This window comes from Bos grunniens, chromosome 4 (assembly GCF_055505025.1).
Source record: "Bos grunniens cultivar Pamir isolate PY7600 chromosome 4, Bosgru_T2T1.0, whole genome shotgun sequence".
In the NCBI taxonomy this organism is placed as follows: Eukaryota; Metazoa; Chordata; class Mammalia; order Artiodactyla; family Bovidae; genus Bos; species Bos grunniens.
The window spans coordinates 41,505,085-41,529,300 of NC_141168.1; the positions used below are offsets into that span (position 1 = coordinate 41,505,085).

Here is a 24,216-nt window from a genome sequence, read left to right on the forward strand (position 1 = left end):
GTTGGAGCCAGGAACACATAGCATATTTAATCTGCAAACTGTGAGAGTCTACAGTGATTTCAGCAAGATCTGAGGCATGCCCTCAAGGTTTGCTGGGATCTGGGATTAGGGGGTTGATAAGAACCTCTACTGCCCATGGACATGTTTTTCTTCTGCAGTTAAACACAAATGCACAGAGACATTTGACTGCTGCTTGGCGTTACTGCTCAACTTATAAAAAAGCTTTGCAGCTCCTTTTGCTGTCAATATATCAAAGTTAAAAAAAAAAATCATCAAAGTGTGAAATTTCATTTAAAGTCTTCGCCAGTCTACAGCTCTATTTCACAGGCCCATCAAATAAAAGTAGAGATGAAAAATACACTGAAAGTGCTTGAAAAAAGTTTGTGGTGCTCCCCCTGCCCTGTTGTTGTTTACTCTGTCTCCCTTTATTTGCTTTGAAACTAGAACAAATCAATTTTCATCTGGAAAAATGACAACAGGAAGTGAAGGGCAGCATCTTCTAGTAGCCTTTCATGAAAAGACAACCTGAAGTCATTATTAGAGTAGAATCTTATACTTACCAAATGAAATACACACACACACAATTTCTTCTACAGTCATGTCAGCATTTTAATTGACTTTCATGATATAAGTTGGCAGAAAATTTCTTGAATCTTCCAAAACAGATCAGACCGACTACAGAATACGGATGCCAGCAAAACTAAAACCTCCTTCAAAGAATTTTTTAGCTGGGGATTTACAACAATTGCATAAAGAAGAAAAGGCTGACTTTTAAGATAATCTACTATAGTCTAAAAGCATTAACATTCCATTACTAAGGTTTTCTTGAGGATTTCATGACTCACTGATTCACTTTTCCTTCAAGACTGGTTTTTCTTAGTACACTACTGTCTTCATATAAGTGAGTGCATGGAACAATGATCATTAAATTGTTTCCTTTCATAAACTCCCAAACCTTATCCTCCTAAAAAGGGGTCAAGGATAAACAGGACAGCTTGCATAGATGGAAGGACCCTTAATGGCGAAGCACAGAGGAAGTCTGAAACCCTTACAGCATGCAGGTAATTAAGAAAACTGGCCAAGAAACAAAGGAAAGTTCAACTTTTAGGCTAGGGCATCAAACTGATAAATTAATGACTTTCATTAAATAAGTAATGAAATAATTCACCAGAGTCATTTTTTATCAGTACTGAATTTTCTCATTTCTGTCTGTAGTCCTTTGCAAATTCGACATACTGGAAAAGTGTATTTATGGAGAAGTGTATTTATGTCAGGGTCCAATCAAGGAATCCAAACATGTTAACGGTACCAAGAATTCGTAAGTATCTGAGTTGAACCTACTAGCCTATTCATAACAATATAGTCTATACCTTTTAAACTGCTTCTGTGTGTGTGAAATTTCACTGGACACCTCTCACATTGGACTCATTCAGGCATCTGAAACCAAAGCTTTCCTAGGCTGACTTTAAGAATTATATACCCTGAAAGGCTCTCCCCTTAGGCAGGCAGTTTCTGATTAAATAGCTTTTAGTGTAAAATAAACCTCTTCTCTCTATAAGTATGCTATTACAACTAATTTAAATGTTAGTTCATGTTTGTTTTAGGTCTGACTACAGGCCAACTGGCCAAAGTGTTTGTGTACCAGGTTAAGACCAATATTTCCTAACATAAACAAATTCTTTAGATACTTCACACAGTTTACATTGTTAAGGCCAATCACTGCTACTTCAGTATAGCCCCTCAAATGAAATACTGTTCTGCTTTAGAAAGATAGAGCGATTTTGAGGTTATTTCACTACTTTGAAACATAGCATTTTCCTCCTTCAAAATAATCTTGACACATGTAATTAAGAAACTGTCAGACTATTATTAATTTTTAATTTAAAACCTAAATGAAATAATTACAGGAATCAATCAATAAGGCACCTATTCAAATTACAGAGCAATTACATAAATACTCAAAATTAATACTTTAGGCCAAAATTAATACTTTAGGCCAATTCTTGAAGATTTCTGTCTATAATATGCTAAGACACCAAACAACACAAAAAGTGTAACATGGGGACCGTGAATAGTTCCTGCCTTAAATAGAAATGGCCATGGCAGAGGGCTCCACCAGCTATGCCCAAGGCACTCAAGCTGGAACTCTTTTTAAAAGTTAATTTATTTCCACCAGACGCATATTTCAGGGATCTCAAAAATCTCCCAATTCTGTTCAAAATCATATTGGGAGGGAAAAGCTTAATTACTGCGCATTTCCAGCAAAGGGCTCTGGGGAGGAAAAGGGAGAAAGATAAAGGAGCGAAGAAAGGTGTTTTCTAAAACCAGTCTGGCTAATGCCACTGGCCAGGTCTCTGCACAGCGACCGACCCTCCATACCTCCAACTAACGGGACTCTTTTACTTGGAGATGCGGACGGTCCATCATTTCAAACTGAAATGGCAGCTGGAAAATGTGGAACAGCTGGCAGAGAGCTGGGAGAAAATGTTTTACATAAATATATGTACATATAAACTGGCAGAGGGCCACGAGCGCTGTACCCAAGGCCAGAATCTATCCGGGACTGCACACCACGGAGATGAGACCCCAGGGCGGGCGGGAGGAGTCGCCCGGAGGATGCCTCCCGCACAGTCTGTTTATGCGAGGTCAGCCAGGGAAGCGTGGGTCCAGCCGCTCTCCGGATGGCATCTCCTGAAGGAGGTGCCATCGCCGACTCCAGCACAAAGTTCAGGGGAGGATAAAAGGCCTGACTGTGCGGTGGTGCTTCGGCATCTGGCAATCTGCTTATAAGTCACTTCACAAACTCCCTAAGTTTGGGGTAAATATTTACTCCTTCTCCACCTCCTCCCGCCCATGTGCCCTCTGCAACTCCAGAAAGTAACTGTCCCCTGCAGAGTGATTCATACCCAACTCTGCTCGCTGAAAATGCGACCTCTTAAATGATCATTGCAGGCGCCACTGTTACCCACCTATACAGCCACCACCACCACCACCACCACCTCCGCACCACTCACTCCCTGCAGCTTCTAATACTTTTATTTCTTTTGTTGTCTTTCCCCTTACTTTCTTTCATTTTTTTTTTTTTTAATGCTGTCTCTGGAAAGGAAAAGAAAGAATCCCAAATCATCCACAGATGGTACAACTTTCACTTTTCCTCTCTTAGGACCGAGGCGCGCCTCTTTCTCCCGGCTCACTCATACCCCACCCCCGATGGGAAGCGCAAGCTGGAGGAAGCCCCCGCCGCGGCGCTCCTCGCGCGCACCCACCTCACCGCCCGCCGCCTTCAGCGCCCGACCCTCGGGGGCTAGCGGAGTTCCTTTCAGCCCTCGGGAAAAGGAGTCGGGGCGAGGGGAGCAGTCGCCGCAACTGCTCCAAACTTCGTCCCCCGACCTCCCAACTCCGGGAGGTGAAATTCTCCAGCCCGTCTCCGGATGGCCGCCAGGTCAGACGCTGGGAAGGGGAGCATCACGAAGGAGGGAGCGAAGGGAAGACTGGTTCCGACGCCTTACCGGCGGCTCCCGAAATCTGGGCGCCTTTTGACAGCCATTTTCAGTTCCTCCCGCGCCCCCCGTCGGGGACTCCCCTCTCGACCCAGAGGCGCGGGCGCGGCCGCAGGAGCTGGCTCCCCGGTGCGGGGCCCCGCGAAACAAAGAACTTCGGGCGGGACGTACCTGCGGCGGCGGCGGCTGTCAAGTCCCCGAACTTCCCATAGACCCGCGTCCCGGGCGCGGGCGGGCGGCTCCGGGTTCCGCGCGGCCGCGGGCGGCTCGGGCTAAGGCAAGAGGCCGGGCAGGGCGCGAGGGTCCCCGGCGACGGGCATGGTGCGGCGCGGGCGGCCGCGGGGCGCGCGGGGAGGGAGGGTCGGGGCGGCGAGGGGGCGCGAGGGCGAGTGTGCGAGCGCGCCGGCGGCGGTGGCGGTGGCGTTGCCCCTGCCCGCTCCCGCCCGCTCGTGCGACTCCGGCATCGGTTTCAGGGATCGTGTAATCCGATCCCTTCTGACTCACAGGCCCTGAGTGACAGTTCTGATTTGGTTCACCCGCGGGAGGGAGGGGAAAGAGAAAGAAAGAAAGCCCCCACTGCGCTCCCCTCCTCGCATGCAACCGACTTTCTGGAAGAAGGTCCCATCCCGGCCTGGAAACCCGCGCGAGCTTGGAGGCTCCCCCAGTCTCTACCCGCGCAGCCTGCGCTACTCACGGGTGGAAAAGTTGTCCCTCGGCTCTGCTCTTCCCTCCCTCGCGCTCCCTCCTTCCCTCCTCTCCTCCTTTTCCTCCTCCTCCTCCCCGCGCTCCTCCTCCCCCAAGTTTTAACAGATGTTGCCGGACTCTGGGCTCGCGCTCGCGCTCCCTCTTCCTCCGCCCCCGCCCCCGCCCCGTCCCTTTTCTTTCTGCCACTCTCCGGCGGCGCGGTGGGGACGCGCCGAGCAGCAGGACGCCTGCCACCGCAGGGGGCGAAGTTGGGAAAACTTGGGAGGAGTGCGGCTCGCCTTACTTTTGCTTTCTCGCTCCTTCCTGGCCGCGCCGGGGGCCCGCGCTTCCCCACCCGCCGAGTCCCTGCTCCCGCAGTGGATCCCAGCGGCGACGCGGGCGGCTACGCGGGCGGCGGCGCGGAGGCGGCCCGGGCCGGGGTCGGGGGCTGCGGGGGGAGCCCGGGCGCCCCGAGCCACGCGCACTCTCCCTCCCCGCCCTCCGCCTCCTCCGCCCCTCCCCGATCCTCTCACAGACACATTCAAGCCTGCTCCTCCTCTTCCCCCTCCTTGACCCCGCGCCCGCTCAGCGCGCCGAGGCCCCACCCACCCGGCTAAGGGAAGGGGGCCCTGGCGTGATGTCACCGCCGCCCTCCCCGCCCGCGCTCGCCCCGCCGCCCCCCACCCCAGCGCCCTGCGCGCCGGGGCAGCTTGTCCCAGCTCCCGTCGCCTTCCGCCCCGCCTCTCCGCTCCGCTTTCTCCCGGCTCCCAGTTTGGGCTCCCTTTTTCCTTCTTTTAAGGCCTCTCTGATCACAGCCACCCCACTTCTATCCTAGACTCTCCCTCTCCTTGTACATTTCCCCAGGCCAACCCTGAAACTCCTCTTCTCGCCTGAGGATGCTTTTGAAAGTTCAGGTTTTTCCTCCCCCACCGACTCATCTGCCCTCGGAGCCAAATCTGGGAAGTGGGAGCTCCCCACTACGCAGCCTGCTATTCCCATGGGTTACTTTAGAAAGGACACAAAAACAAAGACCCCAGGCTTGGAGCCTGGACTCCAACGTGGTTTTCCCTGAGCTACCAGAGTGTCTCTGTCCCTGATTGATTTTCAGCGGCCCGTACCAGAAAAAAAAAAAAAAATTATTATTTTCCCTCCATTCTCAACCAGACAGCCTGCATCCATCTGTTCCCTTTCAGTGTATCCAGCCTGGACCTGTAACCCAAACAAGGAGTTCCCAAGGGAGGAACAACGAAAGGAAAAGAAAACTCTGGTGGCATTCCCGAATCCATTCTTCCTGGGGTCATCTGAGATTCCGCCCACCCTCCGGTGGCCGCCCGCAGCGCCTCGGAGCTCAGGGTGCACTAGTGTTGACTCCTAGAGCATCTTTGACTGAAGGAAGAGCGTAGGTGGATGAATGATTAGCTATTATGATCTGAAGAGCATTTTGAGATTCACATGCTTAGCTGGAGAATTTTTTAAGGGAATTGTTGGTGGTATTCACTATTTGTTTCCTGGGACTTGTTGCTTATCTCAAAGATATCACAAAAGCAGACCCTGACTTAAGCTTTTATGGTAGAAGCAGTGGAGATAAAGGAGGACTGAAGGTCCTTATGAGCCATTTATTTTACAGTTTCTCTCTGTATTTCACCATGATTGGAAGAAAAAAAAAATCACTGACTCATCATTCAGAGCAGTAGCCTTAGGATTCAAGGGTGGTGGTCCCAGCTTCCCCTCACTAACTGGCCTCAGGCCCAGGAGGATTCTCTGAGCATCCACAGGCTCTGGGCTCATCTGTGGACTGGTGATAGGAAAACCAGGCCAGTCCGCATACCTCCCAGGATTTGAAAGAGCTTCCAAGGAGATAATGCATGTGAAAGTGGAAATGGATACAAATGCCTAAGAATTGTATTATGCTCTTTCCCACATATACTTCAGCATCAGTCACAATATTTTTTTGTATTCAAGTACTGCTTCTGCCTCAATCACATGAATGCAAATAATGCATTCCTGATAGCCTCCTCTGTTCACCCAATGGCAAAAAAAAAAAAAAAAAAGTAAAAAGGAGAACGACAGCCAATAAATCAACAACTGGAATAAACTAGATATTTTGACTTTTACTTAAAAGTCTAGCACATTTTGGATCATGAAGATTTTGATTCTCAGTTTTAAAAAGACAAGAACAAAGGAAAAGCAGCTCATTGTTCTTCTTATGCCCATCAGAATAGTTAAAAACAAGAGGAGAAATAAAGCTGGTGTCACCTGTGTGTCCCTGTGTCCTCACCTTAGGCTCTTGGCAGAAATGAACAGTTTTCTGCTTTAGTGATAAACACAGATGTGAGTGGGAACATTTTGCAGAAATGGTAGAAGAAATATAAAACAAGGGTTATCCTCATGTGAGTTAAATAATGCCATAACGCAAAGACTTTCAGTCTATATTAACAGAAAAATTCGTTATCCAAAAGGAAATCTTGTGTGGAATCCCTGCGTATAAAGGAAAGCCATCTCTAGTTGCGTTGGGTGGGGTCTCAAAGCCCAGCCCCTTAGCCATTCTCTTGTCACTCACTCCCTTTTTTTAAGAGCCCCTGAGACATCTCTAACAATCTTAAAGTCACCCTGAAACTCAATAATGTAACCTCCTTGCAATGATAAACAGGCACTTACAGATTTACAAGGTTTCTGAGATCACCCTTCCTCCATGTCTAAAACTCCAGCATTATAGATTCACTTATAGACAGCTTTCCCTCAGTTCCCTTTTCAAATGCAAAAAGTCCTAGGATATTTTAACATATTGTGTCTGCAAAATACTTAAGTTTATAAGACAGTTCTTGTTGGTTTGTTTGCTTGTCTTTTGGCAAAAAATTGGATGAAGTAGGGGACTCGAAGATATTAGTATGAGTCTCCTAGGACTGCCATAACGAAGGACTACAAACTGGGTGGCTTAGAGCATCAGATAGCCATTGTCTCTGGAGAGGGAAATGCAACCCACTTCAGGGAAATCCATGGACAAAGGAGCCTGGAAGGCTACAGTCCATGGGGTCGCAGAAGAGCCAGATACAACTTAGAGATTAAACAACATCCATTGTCTTACAGTTCTAGAAGCTAGAAGTCCAAAGTCAACGTCTCAGCAAGGCCATACTCCCTCTGAAACCTCTAGGGTAAGATCTTTCCTTGCATCTTCCTAGCTTCTGGTGGTTATCTGTCAACCCATGGTGTTTCTTGGTTTGCCACTGCTTCACTCTAACTTCTGACTTTATAGTCATATAGCATCCTCCTTTTGTTTTGTTTTGTTTTTTTTCTCTCTCTCTCTCTTTCCTCTTCCTAAGGGCACCAGTCATAGAAGGGGGTGACAGAGGATGAGATGGTTGGATGGCATCATCGACTCAATGGACATGAATTTGAGCAAACTCCAGGAGATGATAAAAGACAGGGAAGCGTGGCATGCTGCAGTCCATGGGGTCACTAAGAGTCAGACACGACTGGGAGACTTCACTTTCATTTTTCACTTTCATGCATTGGAGAAGGAAATGGAAACCTACTCCAGTATTCTTGCCTTGAGAATCCCAGGGACGGGGGAGCCTGGTGGGCTGCCGTCTCTGGGGTCTCACAGAGTCGGACATGACTGAAGCGACTTAGCAGCAACAGCAAACTGAGTACATCAGCAACAACCCCGTTTCCAAATCAGATCACATTCTGAGACTCCAGGAGTTACAGCTATAATATATCTTTTGGGGAGGAACACAATTCAATCCATAAAAATACTGAAAACAACAAAGCAGGATAAAGGGTCTGCAACTGAGCGGACAAAGAATGAAACGGAGAACAAACTTTGCATGCTCCTCTAGTTTTTTTTTTTTTTTTGGCTGCAGTGCGTTTTCGTTGCTGTGTGTGGACTTTCTCTAGTTGCAGTCCATGGGCTTCTTTCTCAGTGCAGTGACTTCTCTTGTTGCAGAGCACAGGCTCAGTGGTTGCAGCCCTCAGGCTTAGTTGCCCCACAGCAGGTGCCCCCAGACCAGGAATCAAACCCATATCCCCTGCATTGGCAGGCGGATTCCTAACCACTGAACCACCAAGGAAATCTACTCTGTGTTTTTTTGCCCTGTCACATGTGCTTGTCCATAATGACTGTTCTTGCTTTCGCTACTACAGCTCTTCCATCTCTCTTCACAGTAATTTACTAATTATTGGGAAATTCCAAGTACAAGTTCATGTGTACTGATAAGCTCCCAGCTGCAAGTGACAAAATTCCAACTCAAATTGGCTTAAGTTAAAGGGGAGGTGGGTGTTTTGTTGACTGAAAAGTCCAGGAGTGTGTAAGTAGAGTTCAAATAAGGCAGGACCTAGAGCCTCAAACAATGTCAGCTGAGTTCTATTTTCCATCTTTCAGCTAGGCTTTATGCACATTTCATGATACAGCTTTTTTTTTTTTTTTTAGGCTACCAAGGGCAGTGGCCAGAGGCATAGTTGCATGCCAGGTAAACAGCACAAGTCCTCTATAAAGCCCAACATGATGCCACCATATTCTTCCTCCTTTCCTGTAAATGTGAGACTGTCACCTTTTGCCCTGCTCCCTTTCTGTATATGCAGGACTCTCACCTCTGCTTCAGTTGACCAGTGTAGGGCTGCCTACTGGGAGGTAATGCCTTCAGGACACCATCTTCTGGGGCATTCTCAGTACTCTGAAGTCAGTACATCCCATATCTGTGTGAGGAGAAGGATTTTCTTGTTTTTTGAAGTTATACTTGATCACAAGGCTCTTAATATTTTGTCCTCATATATCTTGGACTTCCTTGGTGGCTCAGTGGTAGAGAATTTGCCTGCCTTGGGACAATCCCCTGCAGAAGGAAGTGGCAACCCACTCAAGTATTTTTGCCTGAGAAATTCCATGGACAGAGGAGGCTGGCGGGCTACAGTCCATGGGGTTGCAAAAGAGTCAGATACAACTTAGCCACTGAACAACAACATGAGGATCCTACCAATTTCCTTTTCTGAAAATAGCTCAAGGATTCATACCTTTTTCGTCCCCAGACTCAAGATAATAAATTCTCATAATGAAAGTATAACCCTTTGCCTCCATAGCCCGATGTGCATGCATTCACCCATGTATCCATCCATCCATCCATCCACCTACCCACCTACCGACTCATTCACCTGTGTTGGTTCACTGTTGGCCCAAGCCTATCCGCTGCATACTGTGCACACTTGCGGTGAGTTATTTCCCAGGAGGCTTCTCAGTCTGGCATGCAAATAGACTCCTTGCAGACAACACAGCCCATCCATCCAACATTTCCAAATGTTTCTGAATTCAGTAGAGAACACAGCCTAACGCTGAAACTAGGATGTTTAACATCTGTCTGTCTGTCTTTCAGACGTTTGTAGGTGCCAGTTAAGGATTCTCACCACTTTGAAAAATGGTGGGAATGGAAATACTATACGGGCTGCATTTGAGAACCAGACTGCAAAGACAGTAAGTGTTTTTCTATCCCACCATGCTCCCCTCAACTGACCTACCCCACCCTACCCCCGCCCCCCACCCCCCGCCACACACACACACACTCCAAGTGGAAGCAAATGGAAAAGGCAGACCTCCCTCCCAACTAGGAAGCTCTAACTTGGGCAATCTCATGTGAGTTTGAGGAGAGGGGAAACTTGGCCCCTGGAAGGAGGCAAAGCAGACAGAGCAAGAATCAGAGTTTTAGAGCCCATGGTCACCCATAGCTTCCTAAAGTGCTCTCTTCTGGATTCTCCCCCAGGGCCATGACAGCCGATTCCTAGACTGAACAGATTTGATGGCCTAAGGGCAGCTTTGACTCTTTTGGGTTTCCTGCTGCCTCCTCGCATTTTCTGGACATCATGTTTCTGCACGCCCTGCACCTACCAGTGTGTGTGTAGGGGGGAAGTACTGAGGGTCCAGGCACACCTACCAGCCACACTCATGTCCGGGGAAAGGAAACCCTCCCTGAGTTGGCCCAGAGTGGACAGCCCAAGCTTCCCCACGCTGACTGGCCACTTGCCAAGAGGGAGAATGTTGTAAAGTGCATCACACAGGTGCCCTCCGGAGGGTCTCTCACTCAGCACCCGCATAACTTATTCTTGCATCTTCCTGGAACATTGGGATTATAAATGTAACCCAGATGTGGGCTGCTTCCCTCTTCACCTTGGAGATGTTGCTATAATTGGCTTGGACCTCAGCCAATACCACAAGTTGGGAAGACCTAAAGCCCTCCCTTTGGATCTCAACAAGTTCAGAGACCCCCTGTGGATGCTGCCTGACACCACCCCTTACTCCACCCTCAAACCCCTGCCCGATCCACAGGAAACCCACCCACAGCAGGCAAGGGGTGAGCTTGTAGATTTCACTGATGGTTTGGGTAGCTCAGGGGTGAGTTTTTCTCCCTCCCTCTCTTTCAAAAATAAAACAAGTTTTTCTCTGCCTCAAACAGAGCAGTTTAGTGACCAACATCTGTTTCTTGAAGTCTCACCTTCTTTTCCTTGGAGGATATTCCCGTGACACCCTGATTTCACTTGCCTTTTCCATTTCTTTGCCCAGGATCTGCTCTGCTACTTTTGTCTTAAGCTCCAATCTACCTGGCAGCAAAGCTCAGGACTTTTTTTTTTTTTTTCCAGCTGCACCAAGCCATATGTGGACTCTTAGTTCCTCAACCAGGAATTGAACCCACACCCTCTGCATTAGAAGCTCAGAGTCTAACCACTGGACCATCAGGGAAGTCCTGCCCAGCACTTTTTGAGTTTCCATAGAGTTAAGGTAACAAACAGTGGTCCATGGGACATGTTGCCTATCGACGCCTATTATTTACTGGGCATAATTACATTTTGTCCTGGACTCTTCATTTTGCCACAGCCCCCACACCTCCCCCATTGCCTTATAAACTTGCAGCTACACACGTTTGCATCATCTGTCTCATTCCTGAAAACATTTTGAATTTGCTGCTTTCTGACCTTAAATAATTCACTGACACAAATTGTGGGTTTTACTGAATCTTTTTATAAACAGGCTGCAAAGGAGGGATGCAACATCAAACATATCATAGAAAATACCTCCAACATTTTCCTCTAAACTTTCTGTCCTTCATTTGTCTCTGACTGTACCCCTGCTACATTATTTTATCTTCTCCTGTCCTGTGCCCAGCCCCACCGATTCCCCTTTTCTTAGAACAATCCACTTCTGCGCTTCTAAATGGGGTGTCCTGAGAGATTCCAGGATCCATCTCTCTTAGAAAGTGGCTTAAGGCATCCATACAGCTCAGGAGCTCATCTTAACCGTTATAGTCTTTCACCCTACTCTTTCACATACACACCCAGCAACTTGTCAGCGTATTTTCCTCCAAACAAGTATTAGAAATTTCTATGAGGAGGAGTTTTGGTAAATAACAGTTTCTGTATTTGCTCCATAAGAAACTGAAAAAATCAAGACCACACACCTGGGAATGTAATAAAGAATTGGAATATTTCAAGAAAAGATGAAAAGCAGTGGTCATATGCTTGAGAAGTATTGTACTCGTAGAAAGAGGGCCTCCCCCACCTTAGTAACTGTGGGGTTCAGAGGAGGAGCTCTGAGATCAAAGGAAGAGGTTAACATGAGTTGATGATGGGGACTTCCCCAGTGGTCCAGTGGCTGAGACTCTGGGCTGGCAATGCAGGGGGCCCAGGTTCCATCCCTGGTCAGGGAACTAGATTCTGCATGCCACAGCTAAAGATCCCACATGCAGCAACAAAGACCCGACACACCAAATAAATAAATTAATCAAATAAATATTTCTAAAAAACCATGAGTGGTGATGAGGAGAACAATGGGATCTGACTCCCCAAATAGAAGCAAGGTCAGCCAGGAGCAGAACTGTTGTGGTGGTATAGTCATTAAGACGTGTCCTACTCTTGCGACTCCATGGACTGTAACCCGCCAGGTTTCTCTGTCCTTGGAATTCTCCAGTCAAGAACACTGGAGTGGTTTGCCATTTCCTTCTCCAGGGGATCTTCCCGATCCAGAGATCAAACCCATACACTGCCGGCAGACTCTTCACCGACTGAGCTAGCAGAGCTGTTAGAGCAGAGCTTATGGTGGCCGTGGGAGAATGTTCATGAACCAGAAAGTGTGGGGCCTCAGAGAGCCTAGCAGGGGATGGGAAGAATATAGAAGCTCTCTGTCCCGTTAGCCCAAAAGCTGAGAGCTCAGAGCCAGAGACTACTTGTATGCCTTTGTTATTGAAACTCCACTTTCATTGGCTCTTCCAGGGTCCACTGTGGCTGAGGAGGAAAGCACAGTTCTCTATACAGAAGGTAGAAGGTAGGACTGTCTCTCTCTCTGCTCATTTCTCTCTCTCTCTCTTTATCTCTCTCTCCATCGCTTTCTCTGCCTATGCGTAACTGGAAACATATTGTTTGGCTTTCTATAACTAAAACTAACAGTCTCACTTCTTTGGGGCTTTCCTATTAGTCAGAAGCATACAAGACAGAACAGCCCTGGATGTAAATCCACCATCACTAGCTTTGTAACTTTGCCAAGTCAACTCACTCAGTTTGCCCATCTGTAAATTGGAAACAATGATATTCATTTCCCAGAGTTTTTGTGAGAATGAAATGAGATGGTGGATTATAAAGGGCTGGGCCTTTTGTCTGGATTAAGAAATGCCTAGAAAAGCAAATTTCCTTTGTTCCTATTTTTTTATGCCAGCTCCATGTTACTAGTCACAGCTTTTTCACACTCAGTAAGGAAGACCTTTGGAAGGCAGAGGTTTAAGAGGTCCTTCTTTCTACGAATACTTAAACCTCTCATCTACCTAACCTATAAAAGTATGACTTGTGTTGAACAGTTTTTTTTTTAACTAAAATATACAAAGTCACAAAAGTACTTTAACAAAGGGCTCTTGGGAGAAAAATTTCTCACCCCAAAAAACAATCTGCCAGTTCCAAAAAATGTGCTGTTCTGCCATTCCCACAACTGTTTAGAAACCATTTACCACCATGTCATTCAAAACCAACAAAGACCCATAGCACCTGGCCCTTGCCACTTTAGGTTTTTCTTTATATAAACCCATCAACAGGCCTGGCCTGCAGGATGACTCTGCAGGCAAGGCTCAGTGAAAAGGTGAGGTTTCTTTGCTAGTTCGGACTGCTTACACCTGAGGGACTCTGACTGATTCTCTGTTCAGTCATTTACTCATTCAACAAACATGCACTGAGCATGTGCTATGTGACAGGCTGCCCAAGCCACTGGGCATATGGCAATGAGCCCACAGTCACATTTCTTTGTCCTCACAGAGGGGACCATGAAGGACAAGAACAGGGTGGTATGTGACAGATATCGGGGTGGGGAACCTGCCGTAAATGGAGGAGCCACGGGGGGCCTCTTTGAGGAGGTGATTGGGGCTGAGATCCAAGGATGCAGAGCAGTGTTGAGTCTGGCAGCATGGTCCAGGCAGAGGAAGGCCAAGGAAGTAGCATGGCTGAAGGCTGGGGGTAGGCAGAACTTCCAGGTTCCAGGACAGAAGGTTAGTGTTGGTTTTGCTTATATTCCACTTGATCCAGGAAATTACTCCTGCAACCTTAGGTGATGTCAAGCAGGGTTTCAAGGTACTGGTTTTAAAGTCATGTTATTATAATGAAGTGTGCTTTTATGCTTAGCTCATAATTTTACTCCTACATGAATTAAGAACCGCACACTGCATTTATTTTTCTTCCCTTAAAGTTTCACATCACATTTGAAAGCATTGATTCTACATATTCCTTTGGTTCCCAAGATACCATGGAGAGAAACATATGCTCTCCTTACTTACCATTTGATATACCGAATAAAAAATATTCATTCTGCCCACTTCTTAAGCTCCACCAATATTAGATATGTTTTAGAACAGAAATATACAAGGTTACATGTGGTATCTATCTGTGGAGCACATTTCAAAGAGAGGCACGCCAACAAGCACATTTGTATGAAGGCTGTAAAATAAAATCAAGTTTGAGCCTGAAATACCAATGCACCACAGTCTTAGTTTCTTGTTAACTTGAATTAACAGTGCTTGCACTTCTGCGGTCTGATTTCATCTACACCCGCAGATGAAGTGGAGGATTGAGTAAATTATATGGGCCAGGCAATAAGGCAAAAAGTGGTTAGTTAGCCTGGCTTATCCGGATTCTGGTCTTATCAGAAGGTTGCATCAGAAAGCCAGAATAAAACATCTTTCTTTTTACAATTATTAAATAATCAGAATGTTGATTGGAAAGGTGCTGGGAATATAGGCATCATGGTTAGTCTCCCAAAGAAGGAGCCAGGCCATGAAGAATTCATTTAGGAATTCATTTGCCCAAATAAGAGAGACCTGGGCAGTAATTAAATTCCTGTATTTTTCTCAAGGGCTTCCCTGGTGGCTCAGTAGTAAAGAATCCGCCTGCTAATGTAGGAGATGCGGGTTAGATCCCTGAGTCAGAAAGATCCCTTGGAGAAGGAAATGGTAACCCACTACGGTATTCTTGCCTAGAAAATCCCATGGACCTAGGATCCTGGCAGGCTACAGTTCATAGGGTCACAAAAGAGTGAAACATGACTTAGCAACTAAACAACAAGTTTCACAAACCCAAATCAATCAGCTTGGACAAGATACCTTTCACAATAAAGATTCTGTTAAGGACAGGTTTCAAGGTTTTTAGAAACTACCCCTTTATTTTGTATTGTCAATTATACCATGCTCTGGAGCAGGAATGGACACAGACACTGATGTTTCCCAAGGGAAATGATTCATGTCCCAGAATCATAACCCTCAGTTCCAGCATGCTTTCCAAGAGCCTTCACAAAGAGTCTACTGGCTTATCATGGACTGGGCGTTCCCATTCTTATCTCATTGCCACAAGATTCCAGTTATAGAAGTAATAGAAGGAAAGAATTTAGTCCACCTACTTGCCATCAAGTCAACCTATTTGCTATCAAGTCAATACAGAAGCTGTCTTACATTTAAACTTGTTTGGTGTTGGTGACAAAGCTTAGGCTCAAAGAATCAAAGTCAATGTTAGTTCTGTCTCTTCTTGCTGCTGCTAAGTCACTTTAGTAGTGTCCAACTCTGTGTGACCCCAGAGATGGCAGCCCACCAGGCTCCCCCGTCCCTGGGATTCTCCAGGCAAGAACACTGGAGTGGGTTGCCATTTCCTTCTCCAACGCATGAAAGTGAAAAGTGAAAGTGAAGTCGCTCAGTCGTGTCCGACCCTCAACAACCCCATGGACTGCAGCCTACCAGGCTTTTCCGTCCATGGGATTTTCTAGGCAGGAGTACTGGAGTGGGATGCCAAGTGTTTTTGGGCCAACTACTCAACTCCTCTGATCTGCAGCTTCCTAGCAGTTAAATGGAATCCTTTGACTTTATGGAAGTATTTAGGAAATTCAATAAGATATTTATTTCCTGTCTGCCACAGAGGCCTTCAACTTGATTTCTTTCCTCGCCTTTTAAAAAGATACTTAGAGTAATTCCAGCGTAGGAACTCAATAAACATGTCTTAAATAAGTAAAATAGATAGATGAAAGATAGACAGATGGTAGGTGGACAGATAGAAGATATGTGATAGACAGTTGATAGGTATAGTTAGATAATTGATAAGTATATAGAGCGCCATGAGAAGAGATAGATTATAAGACAGTCCAATGGCTTAAATCAAAAAGGGTAAGTCATCCAGAAGTGTAATCTCCAGGAAGAAATAAAGCAGATGACCTTCAGAGCATCTCTTATCTCTAGGTTTGTCTGTGCTTTGGCCAGAGTGTCTTGCTGAGAACAGAGTTTCTCCAATCACAGGGTAGAACACGTGACCTCGGGTGGGAAGAGAAGATTACCACTTGTGGCTTCAGATCCTAGAGAGGGGATGACTGTCTATCTCAGACACATTTGAAAAATCCCATGGGATGAACCCAATAAACCTAAATGTAGGAATTAGGACTTGGTGATTGATTTGCTTTGTAGGGAGCGAGGAGAATGCAGCCTGATTGACACTTCCTCATAACAATAATGAGATGATGGCACTAATTTCATGTAAGGTACATGATTGAAGGGCTTGTGATGGTAGAGATAAGGGGAGCTGTGGGAGGCAGTGGTAAAGTGTGAATATGTTCAGTTCAGTTCAGTCTCTTAGTCTTGTCCGACTCTTTGCAACCCCATGAACAGCAGCACACCAGGCCTCCCTGTTCGTCACCAACTCCAGGAGCCTACCCAAACTCATGTCCATTGAGTTGGTGATGCCATCCAACCATCTTATCCTCTGTCGTCCCCTTTTCCTCCTGCCTTCAATCTTTCCCAACATCAGGGTCTTTTCAAATGAGTCAGCTCTTCGCGTCAGGTGGCCAAAATATTGGAGCTTCAGCTTCAACATCAGTCCTTCCAATGAACACCCAGGACTGATTTCCTTTAGGATTGACTGCTTGGATCTCCTTGCAGTCCGAGGGACTCTCAAGAGTCTTCTCAAACACCACAAGTCAAAAGCATCAATTCTTCAGCACTCAGTTTTCTTTATAGTCCAACTCTCACATCCATACATGACTACTGGAAAAATCACAGCCTTGACTAAACAAACCTTTGTTGACAAAGTAATGTCTCTGCTTTTTAATATGCTGTCTATGTTGGTCATAGCTTTCCTTCCAAGGAGTAAGCATCTTTCAATTTCATGGCTGCAGTCACCATCTGCAGTGATTTTGGAGCCCCCCCCAAAAAAACTGTCACTGTTTCCATTGTTTCCCCATCTATGTGCCATGAAGTGATGCAACCAGATGCGATGATCTTAATTTTCTGAATGTTGAGCTTTAAGCCAACTTTTTCACACTCCTCTACTATGATATTTCAAGTTTGAAGTGTGTGTGGTAATAAGAGTGAAATAGAGGATACTAGATTTATAAACGTGGAGTTTGGGAGAAGAGAGTGGACAAATTTGAGCCATACCTTCCCTCCCTCCCTTTTAAAAATATGGTATGTAGCTTTTTTGAGGTCTCTATAGTTTTGACCAGGTTTATTGCTTAGAATTTGGTCTATCCCAGGCATATAATTGTAAAAACAAAAAGGTTGGATTTGAAATGTTAACAGAAAGATTCATTTGGGACTTTGGAATATTGATTTCTTGGACCAATGACTTATATGCTAATATTTTCTTTAATATAGTCTAAGTACAGCCTAGTATAATCTAAAATTATTTGCATCATACACTTTGACTGATTTGGTTAAGTGGGTCGTACAGAGGGCTTTTTTTTTTTTTTTCAAATTTAGGGGTTAGTGCAGTGGCTAACGTTGTTTTGTTTTGCAGGCATCATTGACAAAGAATTTAGAGGTGGTTGGTAGAGGCGAGAAAATGAACATTCTAGCCTGCATACTCATGTTGGGACAAGACGGTGGAGTAGAAGGACCTTGGGCTCATCTCCTCATAAACTGCATTCTGCAACCACTGAATTGATGTTTGATGTCCTTCCTCTATGCCCCCAGCTGCATGGGGCTGGTGGCAGTTCTAGCTTGCAAACAAAGTCCCCCAGGACTGATGTGTACTACTTGGTGTGGGTTTCCAGACTACTTCTTGATTAAGAACTTCTAACCGTGATCTTGCATAATCATCACCTAATGTATTGAGAGGCTACACGTCTCATCCAACAACAGACATCCTTAGATCTCAGCAGGGGAACAAAGCAAATGACATTACAGAAAGAAAGAATGCAGAATATTCCATTTTTTTTCAGCTTGTTACCAGATTTCTGCATCTTCATCGTTTCCACTGAAATTTGTTGCCGTGACCTGGTACTTAATTTTATGATTGGTTGTTATGAAACTCAAGTATTAGAATGGGGTTAAAAATTGTTGACATTGCATTGGGCAAAGGCTACAGAACACTTACACTGTGTAGCTCAGCTGTTTCCTCAGGGAAAACAGGTATAACATATTCCAATCTGGAGCCCCAGCTCTGGGCAGACTTCCTCTAGAAGATTCTCTTGACAGACTGTTCTGTAATCATAACCACTCTGTCTAAAGGAAGGGAACAACACAGCAGCAATACACATCTAAATGTGAACTTGCCATAGGTAGGATTACAGTTGTACTTCTGAATCTTCCCAGCTGACCACCAATCAGAATAGACCCAGAGCTCTGAAATACTCGTCTGAGAGACACAATGTGTTTTTGTTTCAATATCTAGATCCACATATAGGTCAATAGATGGAACACTCTGGAAAAATGACTCAACATTCTTATCGTCAATTACTAGAATTATATTATTTAACTAAAAAAATAAGTGCCGATTTAAAACTTCTACCAGTATACATGTTAGTCTTTTCCAAAAGACCCTCAAATCTCAAACTGGTAATAAACTATAGAACGATAAAAGTTTCTACAGTTTTTCTCTCAATGTATCCCTGGAAATCTTCTTGAGAATCAAATCATCATAAAGTTGCTCATATTTTCCTAGAGGGACAATGCCATAATTGGGAGTTGAGATATTGACTAAGTGTTTGGAGTCAAATAAATCATAAATATGGCCACTGATCTACCATAAATGCAAAGTCATAACTGCTATAAACCTCAGTGATCAGTTAACATTTTAAAATTATGTTCTAAGTCACAGAGGCCCATCATTTTACGACTGTAGGAGACCTTTGGGATTATCTTGTCCAGCCCACAATTTGGAGATAAGGAAATTTAAATCAAAGATGATTAAGTGATTTGATTAATGTAGTTAGGAGAAGAGCCAGGATCACAGCTCCATCTTTCCCCTCTTCTATGTTCATCCCCAGAGACACTCTGCAAAATCAAACATGCAAATACCGATGAGAAAGGGGAAACATATGAGGATGGAAACACAGAGGAGATGGAAAAGCTATTTTATCATCCATGCCACCTAATATTAGTATTTTTATTATCGTAAAATATTAATTTGACATCTGTTTCATAATTCTGTTATCCTCTGCATTTAGAAGAATATTTTAGGGGACCAAGTGATTCCTTTTTCTGCTTCTTAATCAACTTTCCTAAATGACTACAGACTTTCAAAATCACTCCCTGAGAACAGGGGCTGGCAAACCTTTTTTTGTAAAAGATCAGATAGTAAATATTTCAGACTTCTCAGGCCACACAGTCTGCGTAACTTTTCTACTCTGCAGCCAGAGACAACAATAAAAGAATGGGTGGGACTGTGTTCCAGTAAATCTATTTATGGATGCTGGCATTTGAGTTTCATATAGTTTTTATTATTTTCATGTGTCACAAAGTGCTATTCTTCTTTTGATTTTTTCCCAACCATTTAAAAAGATAAAGCCTTTCTTAGCTTGCAGTTGTACCAAAACAGGGAGAGGGCCAAATTTGGCTGTGTTCGCTAACCTGTCTTATTGGGGGAAAAGGGGCTGAGGGTTCAAATTAAAGAACTGTTCTTTCAATTTGGTGCAGCCATTGTGGAAAATGGTATGGAGTTCTCCAAAACAACAGCTAGAACTACCAAATGACCCAGCAGTTCCGCTCCTGGGTATGTATCACCCCCTCAAAAGAAAAAAACTCTAATTCAAAAAGATATATACACGCCAGTGTTCACTGTACCACGTTTACAATTGCCAAGATGAAGAAGAAACTGAAGTGTCCACCAACAGATGAATGCGTAAAGAAGATGTGGTGTGTGTGTGTATATATATACACACACACACACATATACATACACACACACACACACACCATGGAATATTACTCAGCCACAAAAAAGAGTGAACATTTTGCCATTTGCAGCAGTCCGCAGATGGTCTTGGAAGGTATTATGCTAAGTGAAAAAAGTTAGACACAGAAAGACAAGTAGCTTATGATCTAACTTATATGTGGAATCTAAAAAATACAAGAAACTAGTGAATACAACAAAAATGTAGACTCACAGATATAGAGAACATACAGTGGTTACCAGTGGGAAGAAGGAAGGAGGGAAGGGCAATATAAGGACGGGAAAGTGGGAATTACACATTATTGGCTCAAGGATGTAGTGTACAAAATAGGGAATAGAGCCCAAACTCTGTACAAACTGTAAGTGGAAAGTGACCTTTAAAAATTGTATTACATTTTTCCCAGCACCACTTGTTAAAGAGATTGTCTTTAATCCATTGTATATTCTTGCCTCCTTTGTCAAAGATAAGGTGTCCATATGTGCGTGGATTTATCTCTGGGCTTTCTATTTTATTCCATTGATCAAAATAATTCCATTAATGCAAAATAAAAATAAACAAGCAAATAGATAAAAGATATTCTTTTAAAATGTACTTTGGGATTGTTACTTAACCTTTCTGTGTCTTTGTCTGGAAATGCAGGGGTCCCCACCTATTTCATAGGGTGGCTTTGAGGTCTGAGTGAGATCAGATCAGATCAGATCAGTCGCTCAGTCGTGTCTGACTCTTTGCGACCCCATGAATCGCAGCACGCCAGGCCTCCCTGTCCATCACCAACTCCCGGAGTTCACTCAGACTCACGTCCATTGAGTCAGTGATGCCATCCAGCCATCTCATCCTCTGTCATCCTCTTCTCCTCCTGCCCCCAAGTGAGATAACAGATGCTGAATAAATGTTAAAGCCCTTTCTTGCTGCTTGCTCTTTTAACTCTTATACAAGTATACACACACATGCACACACACACTTTTTTTTTAGTGAGTTTCTTTCCTTCCATTTATTTCCTTCTTTTCTTTCTCAGTTACCCCATGGCACTGAAGTATGTAAAGGATCACATAAGACCCATTTGTGAAAATCAGTGTTCTAGTTGGAAAGTCAGTCTTCTCTGTCCTGCCGACCCACTTGTTTTACCTTTGCTATTTTCACTCCTGAAAATAAAAACAAAACAGTCCCAACAAACTGCAAACAAAAAACCCTGACATATTCAGGAGTCCAAGTGTAGGAAACAGTAGATATGTGAACTTGGGTGACTTGTGAACACAAGAACAGGAAAGTTGTGGGGAACATATACTGCATTAAGGGAGCAGGACTCCAATTTGCTGAACACATCCGAGTCCAGAACTTTCTGAAGCTGTCACCTGGGAGTCATCACCATGCTGAGAGATTTGGTCCAGCCCTTGCTACCCTTTTTCAGGCCTTGGCTCAGAGCCCAACTTAACTGACCTCCATGCAGCTGGACCAATGATACTCAGATGCCTCATCTGTTGAATGGGCATCAAGAAATTCCACTGAGGTATAGCCCAGCCTGTGGCCAACACCAAAGTTCCCAAGCTTTATTCTGACCCACGGACAATTCTGGAGGAGACAGAACATCACAAAAGGGCAGCTGGATGAGTTTTCATGGAAAAAATGAAGGATGCTATTTTTCTCAACATGAAGGCTAAATGGGAAGTTGGGACTGAGGGAATGAGGAGGAAAATTTTATGGGTACTTGGCTTTGTCATCAGAGTTCTAAATACCTGTTAGAAAAGTCACCTATCTTCTTCTTGTCTTCTGGGGTCATTGCTATGAAACAGCACAGAATGGGATTCTTCCATTGGGCGTTCATTCATTAACTGGCTTTTGGGTACTAGACCCCATGGCAGGCACTGGGAATTCACAAGCTAATGCAACAGTTGCTACTCTGAAGGACCTTGCTCTTATGAGGCGGGGTAGACAATAGACAAGACAATGAAAATTACCATGGACCTTGCTAAGTGCTATAATGGGGGTGATTCTGTGGGCTCCATGAGCTCCTAAAAGAGTGGTAGCCTAGGCAGGGTGGACAGGGAAGGCTAGCCAGAGAAAATGACATGTCAGCTGAGGTCATACCTAAGGTTGAATATGACTCAGCCAGGCAAAGACTTCCCTGGTGGCTCAGATGGTAAAGCATCTGCCTATAATGCAGAAGACCTGGGTTTGATCCCTGGATTGGGAGGGTCCTCTGGAGAAGGTAAAGGCAACCCATTCCAGTACTCTTGCCTGGAAAATCCCATGGACGGAGAAGCCTGGCGAGCTACAGTCCGTGGGGTCCCAAAGAGTTGGACTTAACTGAGCGACTTCACTTTTACTTTTAGCCAGGCAAAGGCAGGATAAGGCAGGGCAGAGAGGAGAAAGTGGAAGAGAGCAAGAAACACAGCTGGCATTTCTGGGGCGTTTACTATTAATATATGCTTGGTATCCGTCTGAGCTGTTTACTACCTCAATTACGTGGCAATTGCTAGTATGATGCCCTTTTCACATGATAAAACAGAGAGGTAAGGTTGCTGGTTTAGTGCCACACAGCAATCAAGTGGCAAACCTGGGATTTACATCAGGCATACTGGTTCCAGAGCCTTAGCTCTTAACCACTACACAGATGGTAAGAAGATGGTAAGAGAGCATATGGGGACTTCAGAAGTAACTTCAACTTATCTAGTACGGTTGACTGGGGCCATAACTAGGACGTCAGTGCATCTTAAAGTGAACACCCTTCACACAGAAATAGTGCAGAGAGAGGGTCTTCAATCTTCTCATTGTATACACACAAGAAGTGACCATTAGTTCAATAAAATTTGGGGGTATGTATATGATGCTTGATGAAAATTACTTACGTTTTGTTTATATTATATAATTATGACTGGAAAAATAAAAAGTATTAAGAAGATATTAGCATGGAATCTATGTAAAAGTTCTAAAATCTTTTCAACATTCTTTTAGGGGGTGAAAATCTTGATCTTTCTTCCACCAAGATAATTTTTTAATAACTGATTTTGTGTTTCAGATGTCTGCAAGGCCCTCTACTCAGGAACTTCTCATGTGCATTTCTTTGGAGTCCTGATAGTGACCATCAACAGAAAATTAGTTCACACCAACAAGTCATAAGACATTTTTAGATCTTTTATTTTACAACCATTCAAAAAGGTATGAAAGTTGAAATCGCATTGAGATATCTAAGAGGGCTCCTTTTTCTTTCATGGACAAAGGTGAAAGTGAGAATGGATTCCCAAAGCAGGCAAAACCGTGGTAATAAAGCATTTCAGAACACTGACGAAGCTTGAGTTAGCACAAGGCACATGAGGTGTCACAGGGCCACCTGGTAGCCATCTGAGGTGCCTGGAAGGATGGTGACAGCAGCCACCACTGGACAGATGTAATCACTTAGATACAGACAGAGCTTTCTGCCTGAACTCCTCTGCAGCCCTGCGACTCAACCCTCAGCACCTTGGGCTGCTGGCCACGCCCCTGGTGTACCTGGTATCTCCTGGAGCACCTTGTCTGCAATGCAGAGTGATGCCCCCTGCAGCTGCTACGGAGATAAACATCAAGGATCAGGGTGTCATCACATGGTCCAGCCCAAGTTAGGCCTCCCCACTCCCACTATGGGACAGGAGTATGACATCAGACTGGCTCTGCCTCGCTCTCAAGAGCCCTGGACAAAGCTACTCACAGCCCGAGGGCACCAGTCTGGCTGCCTCCTGGCCAAATGAACTGATGTCTGGTGGCACCTCTGCAGTTCATTTGTAGCTCACCAACTGGGAAGTTCTAAATTAAATAGTGCTTAAGTATGAAGGCTCTGGAGCCAGATAGCCTGGACTGGAATCCTAGTTTCTCCTCTACCCAGCTCTGTGTCTTTAGGGTGAGTTAATCAGCATTTCTTTTTCCCCTGCTTTCTCATCTGTAAGCTCATAGTCTTTGTGTATGGGGCTTCCCAGGTGGTTCAGCAGTAAAGAACCTACCTGCCAATGCAGGAGCCGCAGGAGATGTGGGTTTGATCCCTGGGTTGGAAAATCCCCTGGAGGAGGGCATGGCAATCTACTCTAGTATTCTTGCTGGATAATCCTATGGACAGAGGAGTTGGTAAGGATGTGGGGAGGATCCTAGGGTAAGGAATCACATCTCCAAGGCTTTCAGGCAGGAAAGAATTTGGTGTATGGAATAAAGAGACCCATGGGCTGAGCATATGAGCATGCATAGGTAAGAGTGGCCTATGGTAGGGCTAGAGAAACAAGCAATGGTCAGATCTTGCAAGGCCCTGTTGGCCACCTGGAAGAATTCCATTTTTTTAATATTTTAACTTTTAATTCCAATTTTTAAAGTTTATCTATTTATTTTTAATTTATTTTTTAAAGATCTAATTTTATT

The 24,216-nt window shown here is 44.8% G+C and overlaps 2 protein-coding genes across 11 annotated transcripts in view; one reads left to right on the forward strand and one right to left on the reverse strand.

Moving 5' to 3' along the window:
• GLI3 (GLI family zinc finger 3) overlaps positions 1–4,624 on the reverse strand; it is a 318,882-nt gene extending 314,258 nt beyond the window's left edge. For 2 of the 5 annotated variants that reach the window (XM_086396032.1, XM_086396027.1), the window contains exon 1: positions 4,195–4,328. The gene's annotated coding sequence lies outside the window, so the exon portion shown is untranslated. Of the gene's footprint in view, positions 1–3,671; positions 4,329–4,488 lie in introns of those variants that run through there. The other 3 variants (XM_086396033.1, XM_086396028.1, XM_086396029.1) reach the window with 2 other exon arrangements.
• LOC147373973 (uncharacterized) lies at positions 96–23,696 on the forward strand. Of its 6 annotated transcripts, none has more exons than XR_015162303.1 (7): positions 96–3,442; positions 7,272–7,336; positions 8,614–8,653; positions 9,548–9,645; positions 10,806–10,944; positions 12,432–12,483; positions 17,463–20,430. XR_015162303.1 is itself a non-coding variant. In XM_086396035.1 (6 exons), the coding sequence occupies exons 1-5, from the start codon at positions 3,088–3,090 to the stop codon at positions 10,935–10,937; spliced, it is 690 nt and encodes a 229-aa protein (XP_086252161.1). In that variant the 5' UTR covers positions 96–3,087; the 3' UTR covers positions 10,938–10,944; positions 17,463–20,430. The 6 variants fall into 6 exon arrangements, 2 of the variants coding, with proteins under 2 accessions (XP_086252161.1, XP_086252162.1); XR_015162306.1 differs by lacking the exons at positions 96–3,442; positions 12,432–12,483 and adding an exon at positions 22,856–23,696 and having other exon boundaries at positions 6,218–7,336; positions 17,463–17,944; positions 19,583–19,658; XM_086396035.1 differs by lacking the exon at positions 12,432–12,483.
• The last annotated feature ends 520 nt before the right edge of the window (positions 23,697–24,216 follow it).